Here is a 23,815-nt window from a genome sequence, read left to right as displayed (position 1 = left end):
ATTTACTAAACAATACAGGTACAAACTTAATGCTGTCAGGTTAAGCAGAAACATAAAGACTCTGTCCTGATCACTACTTTGTAATATCTCACAAAGTGGAATATTTTTGTCTGCTTTACCTTACACACTAACCAATCAAGGCAGCAGCTGACCAGCAACACCTGTGTATACAGTGATGTAAAATGTTTTTCTCAATGGGGTCTGGTGGCTTTCAGATAAAAGCTTCAGCTCCCCATTGGAAATGGCAGTCTAAAGGAAAGCAGTGAACATATTCTAAATATGGCGCATACTTTTCTATATGGGCCTTTGTTTTTGTGGCTTTTGTGGCTTTATTTTGTGCACATGATGCAGGGGTTTTCTACCCATAAGTTATGTGAACACTGTGATTTCACCTATAGTGAACTTGCACCATCTGCTTGGATGACCTCTCAGAATAAGACACACTTAGAACAGATTTACACACGTAATTGCTTCCAACTGCTGCCCATTTTCGTCCAACTAGGTCTCTGCTGTCTGAGACAAAATTAGCCTGTTTAGCTTGTTCTGTTTCTGATAGCTGTTGTTCCATAAATATTCCTGCTGGCATGGCAAGCCACCGATTAGTTGCAACCAGCATTGCCAGGTCTGACTGACAAAAAAATTCAAAGCCTAGAACCTGCCCAATCATCATAAAAGTACAAATTGTATAAACAGTACAATTAGACAAACTCAATTATCATTTTGTGTGTGCACATGTGGATTTTCACTCTTAGCAACCAATTATTATTAATTAGCTGCTGTTTTATCAATTTGGGTACCAACATAAACATTTTCACCTACAAAAAGTACTATAGCCTGCAGCCCAAATCCTCTCTGTGCCCATTAGGTTCACCATATCATATCCTGTAAAGTCTATGCTGTTGGCTCTCTCTGTTATCTTCACCTCACCTCCTGCTTAGACACAACACTTTTTAACAGGCTACCCACTGCTTCTGTATCCTGGGGATTAGAGGCACCCAACAGCCACAGGACACAAATCACATCACATGCCTAAGACCACACTTCATTGACACAGTTGCAGAGGCGTGTGCAACCAAACACATTTCTTAATCCCCTGAAAATACAGCAACAGTGCCTCAAAGGCACTGGTAAATTACGTAGACTTGAATCTGCAAGACATCTAGAGAGGTTCTGTTTCCTGCAAAATACCAACCAAATGTACTGCTGTCTCCATCTTGTCTTTTTATTTGCTGCATTCCTGTTTCTATGAGGGTATTTTAAAAGCACATTGTCATCTTTCAGGCATCTTGTTTTGATCTTTAACCTTTTCCCATCTTGCTCTCTTTGCTTTTTTTCTTGGACTATTTCCTTTCCTTCCAGTCTTAATTAAAAGTGGAAAGCTTTCAAAGAAGACAGCAAGACTGTAGCAAAGCCATCCGCACAGCTACGTGACTCAGATCTGATGACATTCAGTGTTTGCCGCAAAATTAGATTCTGTTTGTGGTGGTAGCTGACTGGGGGAGACACAGACCTCCAGTTAACACCCTGTAGCAACTCGATTTTACCCAATGAAAACGCAGCACCCTGGTGAGGTAGTCTCCTAGGCGGGGGATGTTATGTTGGTTTGTTTATCAGCAGGATTACAGAAAAACTACTGGATCAATTTTCATGGCACTTTCATGGAAATGTGTAACACACCCCGAGGAAAAAACATTTCAATTTTTCAATTCTGTTTACAGATAGAGCATTTGGCCATGGTAGAATATCTTAAAATCCAGTAAATGTTAGTAAAGTTCAATTTTGACAAGATACATCCCAGCTACATCAGCTGATCTCAAACAGCCCGATCAACTGATGGAGCAGCTGATTGATGGAAGGGAGTCAGCTGATAGATCATATGATTCTTTTCTATGCAACCAATTGGCAAATCTCATTCAGAGCGCCCTATTTAAACTGCTCTGGCCTGCCTGCTGTTGCTGCTTCCTCTGCAAGCTGCTTTGCAACCCGCCTCCACCCCAGCTCCTCCTTTTCATGTTGTGTCTGACTCATCAATGTCATTTCCGTTTGTCATTGATGCTGCTCTGTTCTGTTCCCGGGGGCATTTGCTGCTGCTCTCCCTGCCTTAGGCTTCCCATGTAGGGGCATGGAAGGGCAGGGAGGTGTGCTCTCTCTGCCTCAGGCTTTCCATGCCTGCACGTGGAAGGGCAGAGAGGTGTGCTCTCTCTGACTTGGGCTTTCGACATAGGTGTGTGGAAGAGACTTTCTGCATACGCCTAGGAGAGGCAGAGAGGCCCCAGAACAGAGTCATACCGCCAAATATAATACTGCAAATGGAAATGAAGTTTTCTTTGATTTAAGTGGCCCTGACTCAACTAGTATTCTAGTATTCTCCAACCAATACCCACCTCACCCAGGCCCATGCATTTCTCATGCTCTCTCTGCCTCAGGCTTTCCTTGTCTGCACGTGGAAGGGCAGAGAGGTGTGCTCTCTCCACCTTAGACTTTCTGCGTAGGCCTAGGAAAGGCAGAAAGGTCCCAGAACAGAGCCTTACCACCAAATTTAACACTGAAAACTATTTTTTTTTTTGTTTATAACATGCTGCGATGTTCATGATGTCATTCCAGTCTTTGATATTTGTCCATGTGTACATGATGGAGCGTTTTCTGGTTTTCGCAGATATTTTATATGTAATATATTTCTCATTTAGAAATGCCCAGCTGAGATGAAAAGGCCAAAGCAAGGCACAACCATAGTTTGAGATCAGTGTAATAGTTTCGGAAATACATCCAGACATAGTGGTTATGCTTGCAGATTTGCATATCATAAAAGACTGGGCTATTGTCCTTGGTGGAGGTCTGCACTCTCCTAGTGCTCTTTTAGCTGATTCATGTTTTCCCGCTGATCAGTATCCTCAGTATCATAGATTTCACACCTCACTGACTCTGAACATCATAAACCCTATTAAAGAATAAACATATATTCCCATTCGCCTGTGTCACATCTGCTAGACATCATCTTAAGCCTGAGTCATATTGATTTACAGTTACCCACCTGGGATGTAAATATATGAATTGTGCTCAGCTGGCTGGGGCACATAATCTGTGTGTTTATCAAAAAGCAGCGTACAGTTCAGGTTAAGCTACAAAAATCCGCCGCACAAAAGCTGGTATAAAGATAAAGAGGACCATCAAAAATGGAATTTGGTTTCTCTAAATCCATATGGGCAGATGTGTGGATCATAAAGCAGGATGCTGGCATGTCACTTAATTGATTTAATGCTCTTGCCTCCACCCAACCACTCTGAAATGTTTGTTTAACTGGCAGACTTAGCAATGGATTCAGGCTCAGCTTGGTCAGCAAAAGTCTGTCTTCCTCTGTCTTGCTCTCATCTCTCTCAGGAACACACACACACACACACACACACACACACACACACACACACAAATACAGTCTTCCATCTACTGACATGAGGCTTCACCATCTGCCTCCCACACTCCTATGCAAATAAAAAGCAGTTACCTCTAATATGGTGGTTACTGTTCTGCTGACAGTACATCAGAGTTTTTCTTAACCACAGCAGGCTTGCAAATGGAAGACACCAAAATGTTTAATTTTGTGTTTGTTTGTGCACATTTGTCTGCATGAGCATAATGAAAATGTGCAGGCAGATGACTGGTTAGAGAGAGGAACCAACACTCTTCTTTATTACTGTCTCTCTCTCTTGTACCTAATGAAATATGTTACACTGGCCCCCACCTAGTCCAAGCCAATTAGCTTTCCTGTGTGCTCGCTGGCTATGCGGGAAACACTGATAACTCCCTCAGCACATTTACCAGTTCCTTCAGGCCAGCAATTCCAGTAGCTGCTCCTGCTCCTGTGTTTAGAGCGGAAGCATTTATATTAATCACCTGGCTCACTAATGCTCTACCTGTGCTTGCTGGCCAGTGTGCGGCACAAATAAATATTTCTGCTCGATGAAGTTGAGCACTCTTGTTCTGTCGTGTTCTGTTCTACAGCCTCACTGGCAGATTTATACTGATGTATAAAACTGGTGCTCAACAAGCCTGTTTAAATGAATATTCTTGGCATACAGACATTTCCTTTTCTAAAAGCTGTAAAGTTATGATATACACAGACAGGTATTACAGAGCATGGTGGCATTTATGATCTAGAAGCTATAAATTAAGTTGTAAATGTTTCTTAAAGAGGCAAACACATCTGGGTTGAGAACGTTTATATCAACAAGACAGAGTAGTGTAAAGAAAGTAAAGTTTCTAGGCAATTATACCTCACTTGAGTATTATACTTCTACTACACAAAAATTCAGAGGGAACTTTGTCCAATGTCAACTTTTTTAACTCTTTTACATTTATTTGACAAATGAAGCTCAGCCTAAGATCAATCAGGAAGACTTTCTTTGTGCTCATCCATTCACAGTTCTCTCCCTCCCACTCCCACTGCTTCCTCTAATCAGCTGACTATGGGTGCTCACTCTTGTAGTTATCCAATCAAACTTCGCCACGATCTCTATCAGCCAATCAGGATGCTACTGCAAAATTTTAATCCTGCTTTCTCCTCTGCTGCTGTCAGCTGTCATTTTAGGCAGAATCTTTGCGCCCTCCTCCACCCAGTTCACCTCCAGCCATCATATCCAGAGGCCAGGACGAGCTCAGCAAAGGCTCATTCCTCTACTCATCCAGATCATCAGCACTTCTCCATCTTCTTCTCATTTCCTCGACCCCAGGGGGGTTCTCTATTCGACTATGGATTCATCATCCTCCTTAATCTTTTACTATAAAAATTAGTCTCTCCTGATTGAATTTTGAAAACAAAGTTGATGTATCTGGATGTATGTTGGGTTTAGAAAAAAAGAACACAATCTTAGGGAAGCAAACACCGACCTCCCGGGTGAAAGTCAGTGGTTGTTGGACCCATCCACCACCCCTTCCCACCCGGGTGCCGTTAAATTATAACAGCGACCAGCTGCGTATCATGCCAACATGAAAGGTGGCTTTTTTTGTCTGTGTCTGATGCTGGAAGTCACTGCCAAAGTGCCGGAATTCGATGACATCTGAGTGGGACCGGGTTGGCACAACAGAATGACCCGCTCAGTGCCTCCTACCCCTCTCTCTTACGTTTATCAGAGTAAGCTCCACACCTGGGACAGAATCACACACCCATACACGCACACACTAACACACTTGGCTAACAGTACCCAACAGTTATTAATGGTTTCAACGACAGAGTCGAGTGATTTTGATGTTGCTGTAAGGATTGGACAGCAGAGAGCCCAGGAGGAGAGCGGCTCCCAGAGACAATCCTTTAGTACTGCCTCAAACAGTGGCAACAACTGATAGTCAGGGATCAGCTGTTGCTGCTCCCCCACCATCACAAATAGATTGTAACTCTATGGGAAACACTGAATTATTATAATAACAGGCCCCTAATCAGCAATTTCATTGCAACAGAAATGCCTATGAACATCCATACATCGCAACATGCATCACAATTTTATAGAACAACTGCCATGAAAAAAATCCTGGAGAAACTGACTAGTCAGATCAATAATACAAAATGTAATCAATAAATACATTCTGATATATCACAAAAGGGTGAAGACCAGACTTGTTGAAGGTGCGTTTTAGCATCTTTTGGATTGTTGTTTTGGTTTTAAAGCCCACAACAGCAGTTTACAGCTAAAAAGCTCAGATGAACACACTGCACACTACCAAAACAGCAGCCAGACAGATTTAGTGACCAGCTGGTGAACATGGTGATGCATTTAGCTGAGAAAGAGTTAGACATGATGAATGGCTCAAATGGAACTCCTATTTGTGCTGGTCTACACAGCTGTGCCACACATGGTGCTCCTGATGTGGGTACATAATGAATAATCCACATACAGTGCTCAGCTTTTAGTATTTCACCACCTGTGACAGACAACTGGCAGACAAATCCCTGATGTCTGGAGAGCCTCTAGACATGACAGACTCATTAATATTGGAACAATACCATAGGAGAAAATTATTATACTCTCGCTGATGGGAAGCTGCAAAAGGACATCATTTATAATGTGACAAATCAAGGTGACAAAGTCAGAAAGTATTAATATAAAAGTGATGCCAGACAAATATCAAAAGTTACTTTTGGAATATTTTAAAATATGTTAAGTCACAGACAATGCAGTTCTCTTTCTGGGGAAATTATTCTGAGCCTGACATGATAAAATATTGTAACTATAGCTTTTATTTATTTATTTAATTAATTATTTATTAGGGATGGCAGTGTCCAGACTGAATTTTTTTATCATGTACCACCTAAGGATGGATTGTAGCAACATCTAGCACCACTATCCAGAAAAAAATGAAACTTTGTCCAATACTTTGGTTTAAGAATCCCATAGATTGTATAACAATAATGGACATAACAACTGTGACATCACCCATTGGTTTGTGGACTCAGAGGAGACCGTATTTGGATGAATTTAAATGAATGAGTTAAATAACAATTCACCCCTGTACATTCATTTTCCGTAACCGCTTATCATGTTGGGGGTTGCAGGGGCATCGACATTGGGTGAGAGGCAGGGTACACCCTGGACAAGTCACCCGACTATCGCAGGGCTGACACATAGGGACAGACAACCAATTACACTCACATTTACACCTATGGGCAATTTAGAGTCACCAAGTAGCCTGCATGTCTTTGTGGGAGGAAGCCAGAGTAGCCGGAGAAAGCCCAGGCTGACATGGAGAACATGCAAACTCCACACAAAAGGGCTCTCCCACCCCAGGGTTTGAACCAGGAACCCTCTTTCTGTGAGGTGACAATGCTACTGCATCACCATGCCGCTTTTGTAAAGGTTGTAAAGGTGCAAGCTCACCTCACACCACTGAGCTGGCTAACATTACAGCTCAACCGAGGAGGACGCCATTAATTGTTACAGCTCATGCTGTCATGAACATCTTATCCGTGATTAGAGGCACACTTCCTTCTGTGCTGTAATACAGTTGGCAGATTTAGTTTTGTAGAAAGAAAATAGTTCCTGCATGGAACTGCTCACAACAAGGTCTGTGGATTATTTTGAGGAACCGGGTCATGATTTCTGAGAAAGAGATGTTGCTGTTGAGTTTTTCAAATGTATTTTTAGCTGCTTTAAGCACCACAAGCCAAGTGCAAGCTAGTTCAATTATGTTTGAGAGAAAGCAGACATCTCAGCAAACGTTAGGCGTCTCACACCAAAAATATCTAGACTGATAAACAGCACCACAGTGGGGGAAGAAAAAAATGTATTTTTGATTCTTGGGTGAACTATCCCTTTAAAACACATTATGGGGTCACTCTATTGTAGTAAAATACTCCAATCTATTTAACACCGAAGCTGCTTTACTACTACAACTTTATGGGGGGAAAAAAGAAACCAACACTTCCCATTTGGCAACGTGTAGTTTTCACTCCGCTCCACCAATTATTTGGAGAACTATTTTCAGTTTAAAAAGCCGAATGACAGAAGGGAAGCCTGTAGCACTGGAGGTGTGGGAAGCCGGTTTCACGAGTGTGTGTACGTGTATGTGTGTGTGTGTGTGTGTGTATGTGTGTGTGCAGTGCCCATCAGCCGTGTCTGACCGTTGGCTCTGGCACACAGTCTGCTCCCTGTTTACAGACGAGAGGCACTGTGAGCAGGATTTTGGATAAATGACTTTGTTGCAACTTCCAGAGGTTTGTTATTTGAAGTTATTCAAAATAGTCCTGCAATTTTGTCGAGCACTGCCTCAATTTATCTTCAATTTATATCTTATTTGAGTGCACTACCTGCATATACTATCTCAGGAGTGTATCCCTATCTATAGCCACATCTCATACACACAGCATGTCTGCTATATTAGACACATTTTACAGTTGAGTTCAATTGTGCAAATGTACATTCCATTAAAGCTTTTCCACCTCTTGTCTAACACTGATTTGAAAGCATCATGTAATTTTGGGTGTGAGAGGCTGATGAACAGATTCCCTGCAAACAATAATTCAAAAAATAATTCAAGTGGAAAGTTAACTGCAGTGACGAGGGCTATGGTTAGATATGCAGTGAAATCTTGGATGAATTAATAATGGGGTTCACCCATGAATATTTAAGGTTTCATCTGTTTCTTATTGACTGTGAATTATCCCCCCCTCCTTTTGTCTAATACATATGCAGCGTGTGTCACTTTCTGTCCCAGTTGGCCCCTCGTCTCGCTGCACCTATCAGGGAAAAACCGGCTATGCTCCCGTAAGACCGAGGTATCGGTAAATGTCACAGCTAGTAGCTAATCCAGCATAGTAAATGTCATCTAAGCCTTGTCACTAAGCCAACTGCACCCCCCAACAGTTGATGGAGGCACTGAACCACATCACTTCCTGTTGACTGACAGAATACAACACACGAGCCGCAGAGTCCCTGGTCACTGCGGTCAGACTACAAAACAACATGTTGGTGGCTTGGCTCACAGTGCAGGCATGTATTAAACACTTCAGCTCCCAACAAGCAGTGAGATGAGAGGATGTGAGCGACGGATAGTAAAATACACACAAACAGGGGGAACGGAGTGGCAAGAGAAGTGGCGTGGTGGGAGTGAAGAGGGAAATGAAAAGCAGTGGAGGGTTTAATATTTTTTGTCTAAATGCCTTTTGTGAGGGATAGATTGCCTTGTGTTCAGGAATGAAAATGGTGGTTCATTCCTGGCAGTGACTGATAACCCCTCCTGCTACCATCATCATCACCTCTAAAGTAATGACCTCCTACTGTTGTTGTATGATGAATTGCTCCCCGATCAGCCAGTATCCCTGACAACCTGTAAACATGTTTATTGACTCTATAAATTAATAGTTATTCAGTATTGTCTTGTGCAGTTCACAGTGTCTGACAGGCTCACTTTAAAACCATTATAACTGATATCAAGTCTACAGTAGGGGTGCCAAACCATGTGCCATGAAGCAGTTAGAGAGTCTGCAGGTTTCTGTTCCAGATCCAAAGTAACACCTGAGCTGCATCCAATGTGAAAACATTTTGAAAGGTGTTTGTGGTTGAGCGATATGTTCCCTCCCAGCGATGGGCAAGGATTTTCCTCGCTCTGAGATGTGTTTGCTCCTGTTTGCTGGATGCCGGTATCCATGGTGAAAATCTCCCAAACAGTGATGTATTTAAACACTGAAATATCTCAGAGATATCAATAACCCATGGGTTGCATTGTGCACTATTATTGTGATTTAGTGCTGCACCCCCATAAAAATGAGGAACGTGCTCTAGACAGATATATAAAAAAAGATTGTCTGACCCTCCCTGTCTGGTAAATGTCGTTCAAACACCACATCACCGGTGTCTAATGCAGGCTTTCCTTTAATAAACTGCAGTCTCAGAGCCTGGTAAAATCTCTGAGGTTATTTACTCGAACATCACAAAGCTCCTCAAGAGCCACGATGACTAGTAAATTCATATTCCTCAAGCGGCAACCTCCAGGGCTGTAAATGAAGCCAACACGAAAGCATCAAAAACTGCAGTTCCTTGAATGGCCACCTGAGGCTGGCTCTGAAAGTAAGTAAACCCCCATAGAGCCCCATGTTAAAGTGCTCAACTTTACAGCAGAAAAAATCAGGTTTACAGCCTGGTACAAAAATAGTTTCGGTCTCTATAGCTAATTTCCCCTGTCATGACAACTGTACAGGGTAAATTTTTTATGTAACTCACTGGCTCAAACTTTATTGAAGTTTAAACTCATGCACAATTGAGGTTGTGGCCACTTTGAGTGACAGGTTGTCTGCAATGAGTCACCCCAGTCTATTGTCAGATCCACCCCTTGCTCCTCCCTAGCTCCAAACTCTTGTCCAGATCAGGTCCCTCCTGGCCCCAAATATTCAAGATGGCGACTACCAAAATGCTGAAAGCTTCAAAATGTGAGTCTACAAACCAATGGCTGACATCATGGCGGTTACGTCCATTATTTTTATACAGTCTATGATACTGATGTATATGAATTTATAAAGTTTTCCTTTAGATAATAATCAGAAGCTTTCCTGATTTAAATTTTATGAAGACAGAACAATACAGTTTCGGTTATGGGTATGAAATTACCGAAATCTTCTGCATCATAGGGCCGATAGAGCATGTGCACTAACACTTCCTTTAACCCTGGCTCCCAAACCCACGGTCTCCAGCTCACTCACATGGACACCAGTTCGTAATAACTATGGATTTGGCCATAAGTGAATTTTAAAACTTTTAGGACATTATGATTTAAATGTGGGCTATTTGAATGATCATGCTTCAAAATTTATGTACCTCAAAAGAAATTATTACCAACACATTCTCACTCCGACCTCATCACATATTGATTGGTCATGGACTTTCCACATTCAGATACGAGCAAGGTACCCTGGGCGCATTGGTTGTTGACGTTCTGGGATGCCACGTCAAGTTCTGCCTGTTACATGCATTGTCTTCTTTCAAAATGCACTTCTGTTTTCACAGGAAATATACCGTTTATTGGTATTTTTGTCGCTACAACACTGTGAATTGATGTTTTTTTTTTCCTTCAACAACTAATGCACGTGGTTGGGTTTAGACAACAAAAACACGTGGTTGGGTTTAGGAAAAAAAAGAACATGGTTTGGCCTCAACGCTGCTGGGCATGGAAAGTCCACGACCAAACGTCGGTATGTGACGAGGTCAGAATGAGAATGTGTTGAAAAGGAGTGTCAGGTTAGAAAAAGACGCTTTGTGTCATTGTTAAGGCTGTTCTCATGCACTGTTTGTACATGTAGCTATGAAAGTAATGCACCAGAATTAGAAGGAAGCAGTATAACTAGTGAAAGTCAGAGGAAGAAGGAAAACACTGGACTTCCCCCAGGAGGCTGGTGTTCATGTCCCATCTGAAATCAAGTGAACTTTGAGTTATTATAAAGTACATCGTCATCATGTTTATTTTTCTAAACCTAACCTACTCATCTTAACATTATGTATGGAACTCTATATTAAGTGCATGACGGGACGATGCCCAACTGTTTCTTTTGCAAAATCTAACCTATGTAACTTTACGTTAAGTGTGTAACTTGATGTCAATAATAATGTTAATTATTCTGATGATTTTCACTTGAAACAGCTCGTCCTGCCTCTGAATATCCAATCAGATGCAGTGTGAAGTCACGTTCAGGCCCTTTGGGGCAATATCAGCCTGGTTGGAAATTGCCCCGACTCACTCTCATAGACTTCCATGTAAAATGCTTTTTTTTCTAAATGCAGGCACTCCAATGCAATCTCTATGTGTTCCGGGAGGGGCGTGTTTTCGTCATACGTAAACCACCAAGTATCATTCATGTGCTCCTCGGATGGTCCGATTTCCCGTGTCTGGAAGTTGTTTTTACTTCATTGTGTGTTCATGAGCGTTTAGGTCGTAATGTGGAGACATCATGGACATTACAAAGAAGATGTGTTGTATTTTATCACTCAAAATGTTTAAAAAACATGTCGTCAAACGTTTCCACTGAAATATTGCTTTACGGTTGGAAACACATTTTATCGATTATTCCGACATCACATGAGGCAGCGCCACTGCGCAGCGGTCACATTCAAGATCAACATGACTAACGTTTCCTGCTGATCCAAGAGGCTTTTTAACCATATAGGTTAACCATATAGGTTAAAAAGAAATGAGACATAGTACGCCCAATTTCACACCTGTTCGTTCTTCTCTATGGATTTTCTCAGCGACCGTTAGCGAGAAGCCACACATATCACGTGAAACAGCGGAACTGCAGCTTTGTCAGACACTTGTCGGTAGTCCAATGTTTTCACAGCGAAAAAAAATGATAAAGTTACACTAAAATTATGTATAACAGAGCTTTCATACAGCTTTGCACACACATTACTCTTGGATGGATTACTCGCAAATGCAGGGTCGCACAGAAATGCCACGCATATCAAATGAAAGTGCAGGAGCAGAGCTTTCCAATGATACCACACACATCATTGTGCTGTCATCCCATCATGCTAAAAATCCAGATCAATTGTCTACAAAATGAAAACCTGACGAATTTCTTTACAATCCATTATACAGAGCTTGCTGTCAGTCGCTTCATATAGTGAGGATTATCGTATCTTACCACGTTTTAGGCTTGTGTGTGTTTCTCCCTGTCTATCCACATTTGTAGTCCGGCTTTCAAGATGCAAATATCTCCATATTGTCCAGTTGACACTTCATCAAACTTTGTATGACAAGACCAGCCACTTCACCTTTGCGCACCCGGACAACTGCAGCCTAATTATGCATGCATGACAGGGCCTTAGTCACCACATACATTGAGGGGAACATTGAGGGGAATCTTTAATCAGAACACAAAATTAATTTCCACTTAGCTATAATAAAATGTTTTCTGATTAAGACTGAGAATGACTCAGTGAATACCTTACTCAATTTTATTTGATTAATGGTAAAACAGGTCTCTGTTTACATTCAAAGGTATTTGTGTGGGCAAACGGATAAAAATTAGTCTGTTGATGACCACAGTGGATTGTTCAGTCATTGTAGAGCCAAATTAATTCAAATTTACCCATTGAACGGGTCACCTCAGCCATCATCACAACAATTGCCCCCCCTGAGAAATTTGGCAGGAGCCGCCACTGATTTGTAGGAACAAAATTTAATAGATACCATATGAACCACTGTATTTGCATGCCTGTATGAGGATACATTGAAAGGCCATTTACAAACAATGCATTTTGTCATTTATTTTGGCGGACTTGTTGGTTTCGTCAAGTCTGAACACAACCTTCAGTTGATTTCACTTCTTGGTAACATCTCTCCAAGAGGAAAGATTGAATTCTAAGAGCCTTTTGGTGAGAATGAAAACCTGCAGACTGTATGTGGGAAGACTATAAGTGGTTAATGGCACATGCTCTTATATCCCTGGTCTGCAGAAAAATAGGGGGGGGTTTGATGATGACACACAACTCTAACTGCTCCATAAAGATCAAGTGTCAGAGTGACGGACAGAGAGAGGAGATAGAATGAGATGAGCGAACGTAGTGGAGAAATAAAGTCTGAGGTGACGGAGTGAGTAATGATGGTGACAGCAGCTGTGCGGGGTCAGACATCCTCAATTATTCTCTCTAGAAGATGGGCGTGTGGTCCTGTTGGAAGATACAGTGGAAATGCTAACAGAGAGAGCAAAAAGCCAAAGTGGGGAAAAGTGATAATCTGTAAGTGACACAGTGTGTGTGGGCGAAATAACATAATGATGGAGCATAAAAATGGTTTCAGCTCCCAACTTAACTTCCTGTACTTCTCACCAGACAGCGAGACACGGCGGTCTTGATTTGTACTTGTCACCAGGTGTCCCCAGTGGGTTTCAACACACTGATTTAGCTCAGTGTAATGGGTCACACTCACTGCGGGGTGCTCGGAATTACTCATCAGTGGCAGGTGGAGGAGATGCGAGGTAAACACGGGAATGGAGCGAAATCATTCAGTTAACAAACTTGTGTCTCTCACTTATGATGTTGAGCTGTCAACACTCAGCAGCGTAATGAAGGTGCTCAATCTCTGCGGTGTCTGCTACACTCATGTAGCCCACACACACGCGCACACACACACACCTCATCACACATGGAAACCCTGACAACTGTTAAGGGATGAAAATAGCAAGTGTTGATTGATAAAAAGTACTTGTAGGTGGAGATAGGAAATTGCAGGAGTGATGACGCATTTCACTCTTCTTTCTTGTTCACAAGCTCAAATCAAGTCAGTTGTATTAATGTAGCTCCAAATCACATATTTGCCTCAATGATATTACAGCCTGTCCAACCTACAATATGCAGTTACACCCTCAATTTAAATTAAGGGATTAGAAATGTATATGTATACAGTACATAACACAGAAACATACTAAATTGAGAAACAGCAGAAAGCAGCAGCACGGCCGTGCAGCACAGCCCAGGTATGAAACCATTTGACTTCTTTTTAGAAATCAATCTCCCTGTGTACCCGGGATTTGATTCCTGACTGCTCTCTGATCTCCATTTCACTGTAAACACCTGAATGTCCACATGTGGGGATCAATAAAGGCTTGTCTTGTTTCCATCAATTTCCCCGTAAAGTAAAGCCAAAGAGAGGCCAACAATGCAGCTTTACTTTGAAAAATAGAGTCAGGCACATCAGGGTATCAGGGTATTGCAGGGTATGTTATGAACATAGATTGATTAATGACTAAAATGATAAATACACTTTTGCTTTTTAGAGTAGAATTTTTAATTATGAGCCAAACCTTACACAAAATCTTCTTTTATCTGTAGTTATTTGAAGTCAGTTTATCCTCTTTTCAGTTCAAAAATCTTCTGCCATTGCAGCCAAACATCTGAACAAACCTTCATTTACACCCTATCATTAGAGTGAGGGTATTTTAAAGGAAATCTACTTGTAATATCCTTGGCAGCACAATTGAGTTTGTCAGGAGAGCCAAGCCAGGTCACCTTCCCAGAAAGAAATTTAATAGGTCACATTTGCACGTTTTAATTAACCTCCAGATGATAAACGTTGAGTAATCTGCGTGTCCACTCACCTTTGTACCTCACGCGCTGAGGTATGTGTGTGGAATCGTTGCCGCTGGTGATGTTTGATGCCTCCAAGCTCCCGTTACCGGCTCCGCTCTGCAGCGCGTCAGTCTGCGCTCCGACCCACTCGGGAGATGTAAATGTCTCATTTCGCGCATAAAGATCCATGTTTATGTCTTATTTATTTAATAAAGATCTCTGAGGTTACGGAGAGTTCGATCCAGACCTTTTGTCAGTTTTTGTCTGAACCTCTAAAGTGGTAAAAATAACTCTTCATCCATGGTTCTTCGCACTTGAGACCGTGGCTAGTTGTCGCTTTCCAAACCTCTGCAAAACAAATGTAAAAACAAAACTGCACTTTACTAAATGTTCGCTTATGTTCCCACCTTTGCTGTAGTGGATGTGTCTCACTTGGCATCACACGCCTCAATCAGGGATCGGTGCGCACTAGGATAAAGGAGGAGCGCGGCGCACGGCTGCGCCTGTGCCAAGTGAACCGCATGGAGAGCGAGTGAGCGCAGAGTGGAGTGGGAGACTAATGTCATATAGGGTGGGTGGGTGGTGTGTGTGTGTGTGGGTATGTGTGTGAGGGGTGTTTTCTCAATCTAAAAAGCTCGATAAAAACCATAAAATGAAAAAACATGAATCGTTTTTCCATTTGTGAAACATAGTCGCCCTGTGCGGGTGTTAGGGGATTACTGAATGAAAAAAATATTGAATCACTCACAAGAAGAGTTAATTAATTTTCTTGAGGTATAAAAGAAGGGGTGGCATTGTGGGGTTAAAAGTAATTGAGGAGTTTAATGAGCTCAGCTGGAAGCATTAAGTGCAGCAACACTGTGTTAACGAATAAGTTAATACCTTTTTTTTAATAATAGCTCCACCTCTATCTGTCATATCTGAGTCCACATCATCTTGTCATAGTGACAAACCTTAAGATATATCTCTTCAATTTTAGGTTGACAAAAATAGCCTGGGATCTATTGTTAAACTGCAAGGCAATTTAAATGAACAATGCGCAGAATTCAGAGACTGGATCTGAGTGATGAGAGGAAACAATGTCCACGCGTTGTGCATGCAGGTTATTTTGCGACTCTAAATTAAGTGTGAATAGTTGTCTGTCTCTTTGTGTCGGCCTGGCGACCTGTCAAGGGTGTAGACGTCCCCCCTATGACAGCTGGAGGTGGCTCCAGCCTCCCTGCGACCCTCAAGGATAGGCGGGTATAACGGATGGATGGATGACCTCATGCTCTTAATAGGCCCATGGCTAAAAGCAGCTGTAGTTGTTTGTGTGCGCACCGCCGCCCTCATGTGGTGTATGAGTGCACTTCCTGTCTTTTAGATCAACATGTTTCAGTGCTTTGCGTGAATTAAAAAGGTTCTGGAGAATATGGAAATACACGTCACATTCTTGTCTGAGTCATTTGCCTGAGCAGAAAGGTACAGTATGAGTCATTGTGGTTTTCAGTTTGGAAGGGTTATCCTCCTTATTATATCTTGCTTATCATAATCAAAATCATTATTACTTCATTAACCTCTCCTCTAGAAGAGACTAATTACATCTTATGATATCAAAACGTCTGCAGTGGTTCCTCCACATCTTTTTTCTGTGTTTTTACCATGCATCACTCGCATTCAGAAACATTTTACAGATGTTCTGTGTGAGATCTTGGCGTTGTATGTATGTTTCTGCAAACCACGGATAGGCTACATAACATTTGTACTTCTCAACAATGCTGTGGTTAACGTGTGGTTAGGTTTAGGCACTAAGTTCACTTGGTTATGTTTAGGAAAAGATCATATTTTTGTGCGAAATACCATGCTTTGGTGGCACAATCCCTGGTGGAAACGCAGCAATGTCTCAGGAAGAAATAACTGCTTTTGGTGGCACTATCCCAGCTAGAAATGCTGCGACATCTTGGTACAAAACAATTGCTTTTTTTGGCACTATACCTGGTGAAAACACAGCAAAGTCTCAGTAAAAAACAGTCCCTTTTTGTGGCACTACTCCCATTGGAAAAACAGTCACAGGTCAATTAAACACAACCAGTTTTGCTCTTTGTTGGTCTCAAACAATGATCTGCGGTGGTCTGCTGCTTGGCAGGTGTCTCACCTAGAATGATCACCTAAAAAATGACAAAAACAACCTGTTTTGTTGTTTAGATTAAAGACTCTATTGGTGCTAAAGAAGCTGCAGGAGTTGACAATCAACAATAACAATAATGCTTGTATATGATTGCCTTTTATAGAATTGTTTTACATGAGGCTCTGGTTCTGCAGCCAATTAAATCATTATGATTTAATTGGCTGCAGAACCATAATGATATGAATACATGCCCCTTACGTACTCTTGTGTCACCTAAAGACATGTCAGCAGTGATGAATGTGACTGAGCCTAGTCGTTGGGAATTAAAATTAAAAAAAAAAAAAATACATTTTAAAAAACAGCACTTGCAGGTCTAGACAGATATATCCATTCATTTATTCATTTTCTGTAATCGCTTATCCTGTTGGGGGTCACGGGCAGCTGGAGCCTATCCCAGCTGACACTGGGCACCCTGGACAGGCCGCCAGACTATTGCAGGGCTGACACATAGAGACAGACAACCATTCACACTCACATTCACACCAATGGCCAATTTAGAGTCACCAGTTAACCTGACATGCATGTCTTTGGACTGTGAGAGGAAGCCGGAGTACCTGGACGAAGCCCACGCTGACACGGTGAGAACATGCAAACTTCGCACGGAGAGGCTTCCCCACTCTGGGGTTCAAACCCCCCACACCAAGGGCCCGTCCCAATACCCCCCCTTAGCCCTACCCTATTTGCGCGTTACCACAAGGGGTAGGGGTGTCTCAATTCCTTTTTGCGTGTAGGGGTAGGGGGCATAACAAGGGGTAGTGGGTATGAAACTAACCCTTTGGAGCGAGAGATTTCAGATGCTGACTTGCCAGCGAGGGGTAGACGTCGCCATGGCTACCACCGAGCAAGAGATGGGGAAAAAAGTTCATACATAGCTAACATTACTGTCATCAGGTTGCTTGTTAGCTAGCTAGCTAGCTCGCGCTATCTGGCGTCTGTCATCTGTCCTGTTCTGGAAAATTGTCGGGTTTTTCACATTACGATAACACGCCAGCTAAAATAACTATGCTGCCTCGTAATGTTAGCTGGTTAGCTAGCTATCTAGCTAGCAGAAGTCCCCTGTCGTCTGTCGTTCATCAAATGGAGCATGATGAATAATGCAAACGTGGTCGGTAGGATGAACTCAACTGGAGACTCCATTGTAGATGCCGGTTGGAAATGTAGATGGCTCACAGCTTCCTACTTAAAATAGTTACGTATGCGTGAACGTAACCGACGCAGTGACGTAGTGAGTGGTGTCCCAATTCCTAGTGAAAGATTTCAACCCCTAACCCTCGTTGTTTCATTTCGAGGTGCTAAGGGGTAGTGGGCAAGGGTTAGGGGTATTGGGATTGGGCCCAAGTTCGAACCAGGAACCAGGAACCCTCTTGCTCTGAGGCGACAGTGCCAACCACTGCACCACCATGCTGCCCAGATATATTCAGAGCCTGAATATCACTGATGGTTTCGGACTTTCAACATTTTTATTACATGTATGGCTCAGTTTTGTCTTTAAATGCTTAGAATTCTGAATGATGTTCAATGACAGAATGTTTCTACAGGTTTGCGCAAAATTAATGGCTTTTATTAAAGGCTGGTAAGTGTCATGATGAGAACAATCCTTTGGTTAGGCCATTATGATCAATCATTTCATCAAGGCTTAAAGATAATGTGTTTCCGTCCATCTGCACCATTGCGCTGTACCGAGCTGGGGAGAAGAGCGGAGACTGTCTCTTCCCTGCCACCTGTACATTTGGGAGGTTAAAATGTCGCTGCTTTCTGAGGCGTGTTATTGCTGTGGAGAGCGGGGACCGACTGCTTGGCCTCTGAATGCTCAAATGACTCCCGGAGAGAAAAAAAAGAAGGGGCCATTATTTGAAGCGGCCCAGCTCTAATCTTTCTCCTGGTCTAATTAGCTGGCTCAGGCAGGTCATGTGCGGGGCCACTTACCCCAGATAAACAAGCCATGTGAGGATGCCAATCAAGATGAGGAGAGAGCCTAGTGCTCCCAGTTGAGTGCAGTAATCACAAACTGGCATGGCGTGTTGATTACTGATGCTCCACTGCTGATGAAGACAGGTTGGAGATAATCACTGCCGGGGTGGCAGAATACAGCTCATGACTGTATCCTCTGGTGCTGCAGCATATGCATACTTTTCTGCCGTTACTGTAAACACCACAAAGATTAGGTTACAGGTCAAATAAACAACTGCAGCACTGGAGGATTCATCAATCCAGGCGGTCGCTGTCACGGAAATACATTAAACTCTCCTTTTTTTCCGGCAAACACAAGGTGATGACTGAGGGTAATGGATAGTGAATGCATCAGTGCTAAGCCGAGCTGAAGACAATTTCTGTCTCCGTCTGCTCACTTCATCTCTCCTCTGGTTGTGGCTCCTGGACCCCTGGAATCGATTGTTCAAACATTGCTCCAGGCCGGTGAGTGTGTGGCTGTAGGGTTGGAGGTGTGTGTGTGTGTGGGGGGGGGGGCTCAGGGCACCGAAACATCAGCAGTCTTAAGTGCCTGGTCTCAAGGTGCATACACCTGTATCTGAGTGTCTGTGTATACAAGCGGGGAGACTGATGCCCTCGATCCTGCACAGATTCTGCCATTTCCTGCTGTTGTTCTCGATTTGTGGCAGACAGTGCTGCGCCCTCATGATTTTTCACCTGAATGCTGTTTCCAAAAACATGGTTATTTTCTGAACTAGAGGTAGTGGGTAAGCTCTTTTCTTGCAGTGGCTATAATCAATATTTTTTTAAAAACATTGTGGTGGCAATTTCTGCTAGACAGAACTCGTCGACTCAGAAACTTGTCTTTTTGTAAGTTTAATTCAGCTTAGGTTAGGTTAACTGGTGACTCTACATTTCCCATGCAAGCAAATGGTTGTCTATACGTGTCAGCCTTATAATAGTCAGGCTATCTGTCCAGGGTGTGCCTACCTTTCACCCAATGTCAGCTGGGATAGGCTCCAACCCCCACATGACCCTTAATGGGATAAGCAGTTACGGATAATGAATTAATTAATTGATATAAAATCATAATGTGACAAAGAGGTCACTTGTAGTGATGAACCTACAGAGAATTATCACCTGAATCTGCAGCTTCCCTCTCTCTTATGGAGCTTTATAATGAGTTTCAGCTCAGTTTAGCTGTCCTGCTCACGCTTCACCGCTGTCATAGCTTTCAGGGAGAAGCCTTAAAAACTCACTGTACATCACCTCTTCAGTGCCAAAGGGTTGACAGACACAGTAAGTGAGCTGGTGAATCAACCTGCTCCCCCAACTCATCAAATACCACCACTTTGTCAGTGGACCTAAACATCAAAATATGGCGCATTAGGTAGCCTCCTGTTTCGGTTCTTGATGTTCACAGACGGCATCTCAACTGACGTTTGTTACATGCATACTGCCTTTTCAAAATAAACTTACTATGTGCATAAAACACTGTTTTTATATTTATTTCCTTAGCTTTAGGCAACAAAAACACATGGTTAGGTATAAAAAAAACATCATGGCTTGACTTAAAATAAGTACAGTTCTTAAAATTGTAATGTAAGTGACATACGTCATGTGACATACGCTACTGCTGTAGCATGCTACACATACTAGTACACTGTGTTGTTTAAATAACAATGACTTTTGGTTTCACATGGAAAACATGCAGTGGGCTCCTGGATGAAAATTGTATTGTATTGTATTATTTTTCTATTGTGTGATCGATTTGACTGTCACAATGTCTGTTGCGTGGCTGTGATTTTACATTGGGATTGACCTTGAACCTTGAAGCTTGGAAATCCAGTGTTCGTGTGACCCAATCCCCTCCCCTCCCACACGCACTATACTGTATGGGCTGTCTTGCTCTTTACACTAAGGTTGTCACAAGCAATGTCACAATAAGCCACCGCTTCGTGCATCTCATGCCATCACAAAGAGTGTCTCGGTATGTCACTGTCTGATGCTGACATCTACTGGCAAAGCTGCGGTATCTGACGAGTTCTGTTGTGGCTTTCGGTGTCAGAAATAGCCGCTGCCCGGTGTGTGTTATACTGTGGTGAAAGGTGCCGCGGAACATTGGTGTCTGACTCCAAAATCAGTGACAAAGCAGAGGTATCCAACGAGTTTGGAGTGAGAACAGGTTGGGTGAATATAGCTGAACATTTGGCAGGTAAAGAGCCAAAAGTTTTCCTCAGGAGTGGGTGGAGACCAAAAACAGAGCTAAAAGAGTGGCTAAAAACATGATTCCAAATGAATGATTATGTTGCTTGGATATAAATAATTTGCTAAAAAGTTCATCATATCAACTTAAAAAAAAGGTGATTTTTTTTTCTCTGCCCCCAAGTGGACAAAAAAAAAAAAAATCAGCACTTGCAGCTTTAAAGTTGGGATGTGGGAAGTGTTTTTCTGTCGGGTTCCTGTGTTGTTTATATCTCCAACTTTATATGCACTGAACAGCAGGAGCACGGGGCAACTCGATACACATTTCTGCACACTGCAGAGGATGGTAATGGATATCTGCCGATCTTTCCACCAACAGTTATGCATATCAGTCAATATACATTACCGCTGGTGGCGGTAATTCTCTATGAAGGATAGCAGTGTGCCAAAAAGAGGAGGATAAAATAAAAGTGCAACTAATGCAGGTTTCAGAGCATCAACTTAAAAGCTTTGCAAGTGCTTTCTGAGAAAGGAGATGTTTGTCAGGTATCAGAGATACTCAGTGAATGTTTCATGAGAGATGCAAAATATAACTGAAAAGAATATTTATTAACATGTGCACATAAGAATCAAAAATTAGACTCCATAGAGAAGGTATGATTAAAGGAGGGTGATGAATCAATAGTCGATATAGGGAATGGATGAGCACAAAGAAAGTCTCCCTGATTGAACTTACGCTGAGCTTCATTAGTTGAAAAAGGGCTTTGATACTTTCTTTCATTAGTGTTTAGTGTAGTGTTGTCTTTAGGGGAGTCTGCTAGACATTATTCTTTCTTGCATTTAGCTGACAGCTCTGGTTAAAGTGAGATTTTACACTCAACATGAGATACATTTTTAAGCATTGTTGTTTTCAGGTAAAAAAAAAATCATGATACTTTGAATCTTAAAAATGTGTGACATAGGACTATTAACAACAGATGGGGATGATGCATTCATTGCATACCGAGCTGATGAACTTTGAAATGGTTGACATGATAGATTTTTCCAACATGTCCTCCTAGTCTCTCGTCTCAATTTTCTTTTCAGCCCGTGAAGGAGCATATCATATGAATGCATTCAAATCAAAGTTGGTTATGTGAAGAGTTTACCCAACATTAACAATAATACGACATTGTCAAACAACGATCAGACTGTAAGCAGAAAACACTGCTTATACCCCTTTTCGACAGTCATGGGCTGGTTCGGCTTAGCTTGGCTTGGTTTGGGCCATCAGCCCAGCCCAGCACAGCAGGGACTTGCATCTCCATTACAACAGGACTACCTTCTTAAAGGTGTGTCTTAACCTGATGAAGGCTTGTCCTGAGTGATGATGTTTAGAAAGCAGAGCACTGATCCATAGTATAAGTCCCCTGTTATTTTTGTTGCATGTGTGTTTCCATCGCACAGCAGGGCAGGTAAAAAAGGTTTACCTGTTGGAGGTGAGCTGTTTGCAGAGGTGCAGTACAGCCTGTTGTCTGCAGCTCTTCATCAACATCTCACTGTGGCTGTTTCTGCTTTTACTCTTCCTCTTGTTCCACTGATGCAGTAATAACACTTCATTTCCCATAAATTCTTTGCAATAAAACTCTCCCATTATTTTGTTATGAATAAACTTTTATTGTGAAGTTTTCAAGCATCGACTTCACATAACTTCTAATACAGTGGATTGCGAAAATAAACGTACAATAAAGCAGATATCTAAAGTAAAAACAGGACGCAGGAGAGAAACTAAACTCCACACCACAGAGATTCAGTTAGAAGCTACAAAAGCACTGAGAGACTTTTTAAAACGCTTTTCTCTCTGGTCTCCTGCAGACAGAGGTGAGTGAAGTGCAACACACATTTGTTTGAGGGGGAGAAACGGTGTCGTTGGGGGTTGGCTGCTGTTGGAGAGATGTCACCATGACCCATTTGAGGGCGGATGGCCCGGCTTTTGGACCTACTCCTGTGAAAGTACATCTCCGGCACAGCTTGGCGTGGCACAGTATGTCTAAACTGACAGTAGAAAAAGGGTATTACTGTACATTTCAATACTTAAATGATTTGAACACATTGCACAGAGGTTTAGAATGAGAACCCTAATTGTACTGATGGTGAGATAACATTACTACTTGTACTTGTGCACCTTAGATATATACAGTTTAAATGCAGGGCTTATACCTGTGATGGAGTAGGTTTTCTTTTGTAGCTTCTTTCACTTCACCAAAAGGTTTGCACACTTCCCCTACTGCACTGTACTTCAACTTCCATTATACACTCACTCCAATGTGCACACACACACACACACACACCGGTCAGTAAATACCCTAAACATACATGGACACAAAAAATGTCTGTATCTTCACATACAAAATAAAAAGTATGTGTTGCGTTATGTGCATACAAAGAAAATAAATTGCACCTCTCCAACAAGTTTGTACATTTTTGGAAAATGTCCAGAAACACTCCTCATGACAACAGCAGATGGCAGCAACATGTTTTTGCAAAGCAGCAGAGTCTCACTCCAACAATGATTGATGGTGTTGCTTGGTTATGTCTCCTCAGTCCACAGCAGTTACATCTTTGTTTTGACTGTTTCTACTTCATGTCACAGAATGAGTATTGCTTTAGAAAGAGAAGGAGAAGAACTGATGGATGAGTGGACCATAAGGTGTTGTTATCAAATTGCTTTACCTTAACGAAAAATCATAGCTTTCCTGGAGGCTGTGAGAAATATCAATATCCTGTTAACTGGATTCAGAGTACAATAATTAAACAGAGCCATGCTACAAACAAGGTTTGCACAGTAATAAATTAACTTTTAGTTTGCAGATTCATTTATGCTTGGCTTTGGTTAAGTTTTTGTCACCTTTGTCCCATCCCAAGGACAGCAGTATCGTAATAGGCCTTTTATAACCGAAGGACTCTCCCACAGTTACCGGCCGTGGCAACCATA

The 23,815-nt window shown here is 42.1% G+C and overlaps 1 protein-coding gene across 1 annotated transcript in view; it reads right to left on the bottom strand.

The window, feature by feature from the left end:
• cckbrb (cholecystokinin B receptor b) overlaps window positions 1-15,052 on the bottom strand; it is a 44,215-nt gene extending 29,163 nt beyond the window's left edge. Inside the window, exon 1 of the mRNA XM_033616460.2 lies at window positions 14,570-15,052. Coding sequence (XP_033472351.1) covers window positions 14,570-14,729 — 160 coding nt within the window. The 5' untranslated portion in view covers window positions 14,730-15,052. The remainder of the gene's footprint in view (window positions 1-14,569) is intronic.
• Between the last annotated feature and the right edge of the window lie 8,763 nt (window positions 15,053-23,815).

The sequence above is a fragment of the Epinephelus lanceolatus genome, chromosome 14 (assembly GCF_041903045.1).
Source record: "Epinephelus lanceolatus isolate andai-2023 chromosome 14, ASM4190304v1, whole genome shotgun sequence".
Lineage (NCBI taxonomy): Eukaryota > Metazoa > Chordata > Actinopteri > Perciformes > Serranidae > Epinephelus > Epinephelus lanceolatus.
This window is presented reverse-complemented; position numbering and strand designations above follow the sequence as displayed.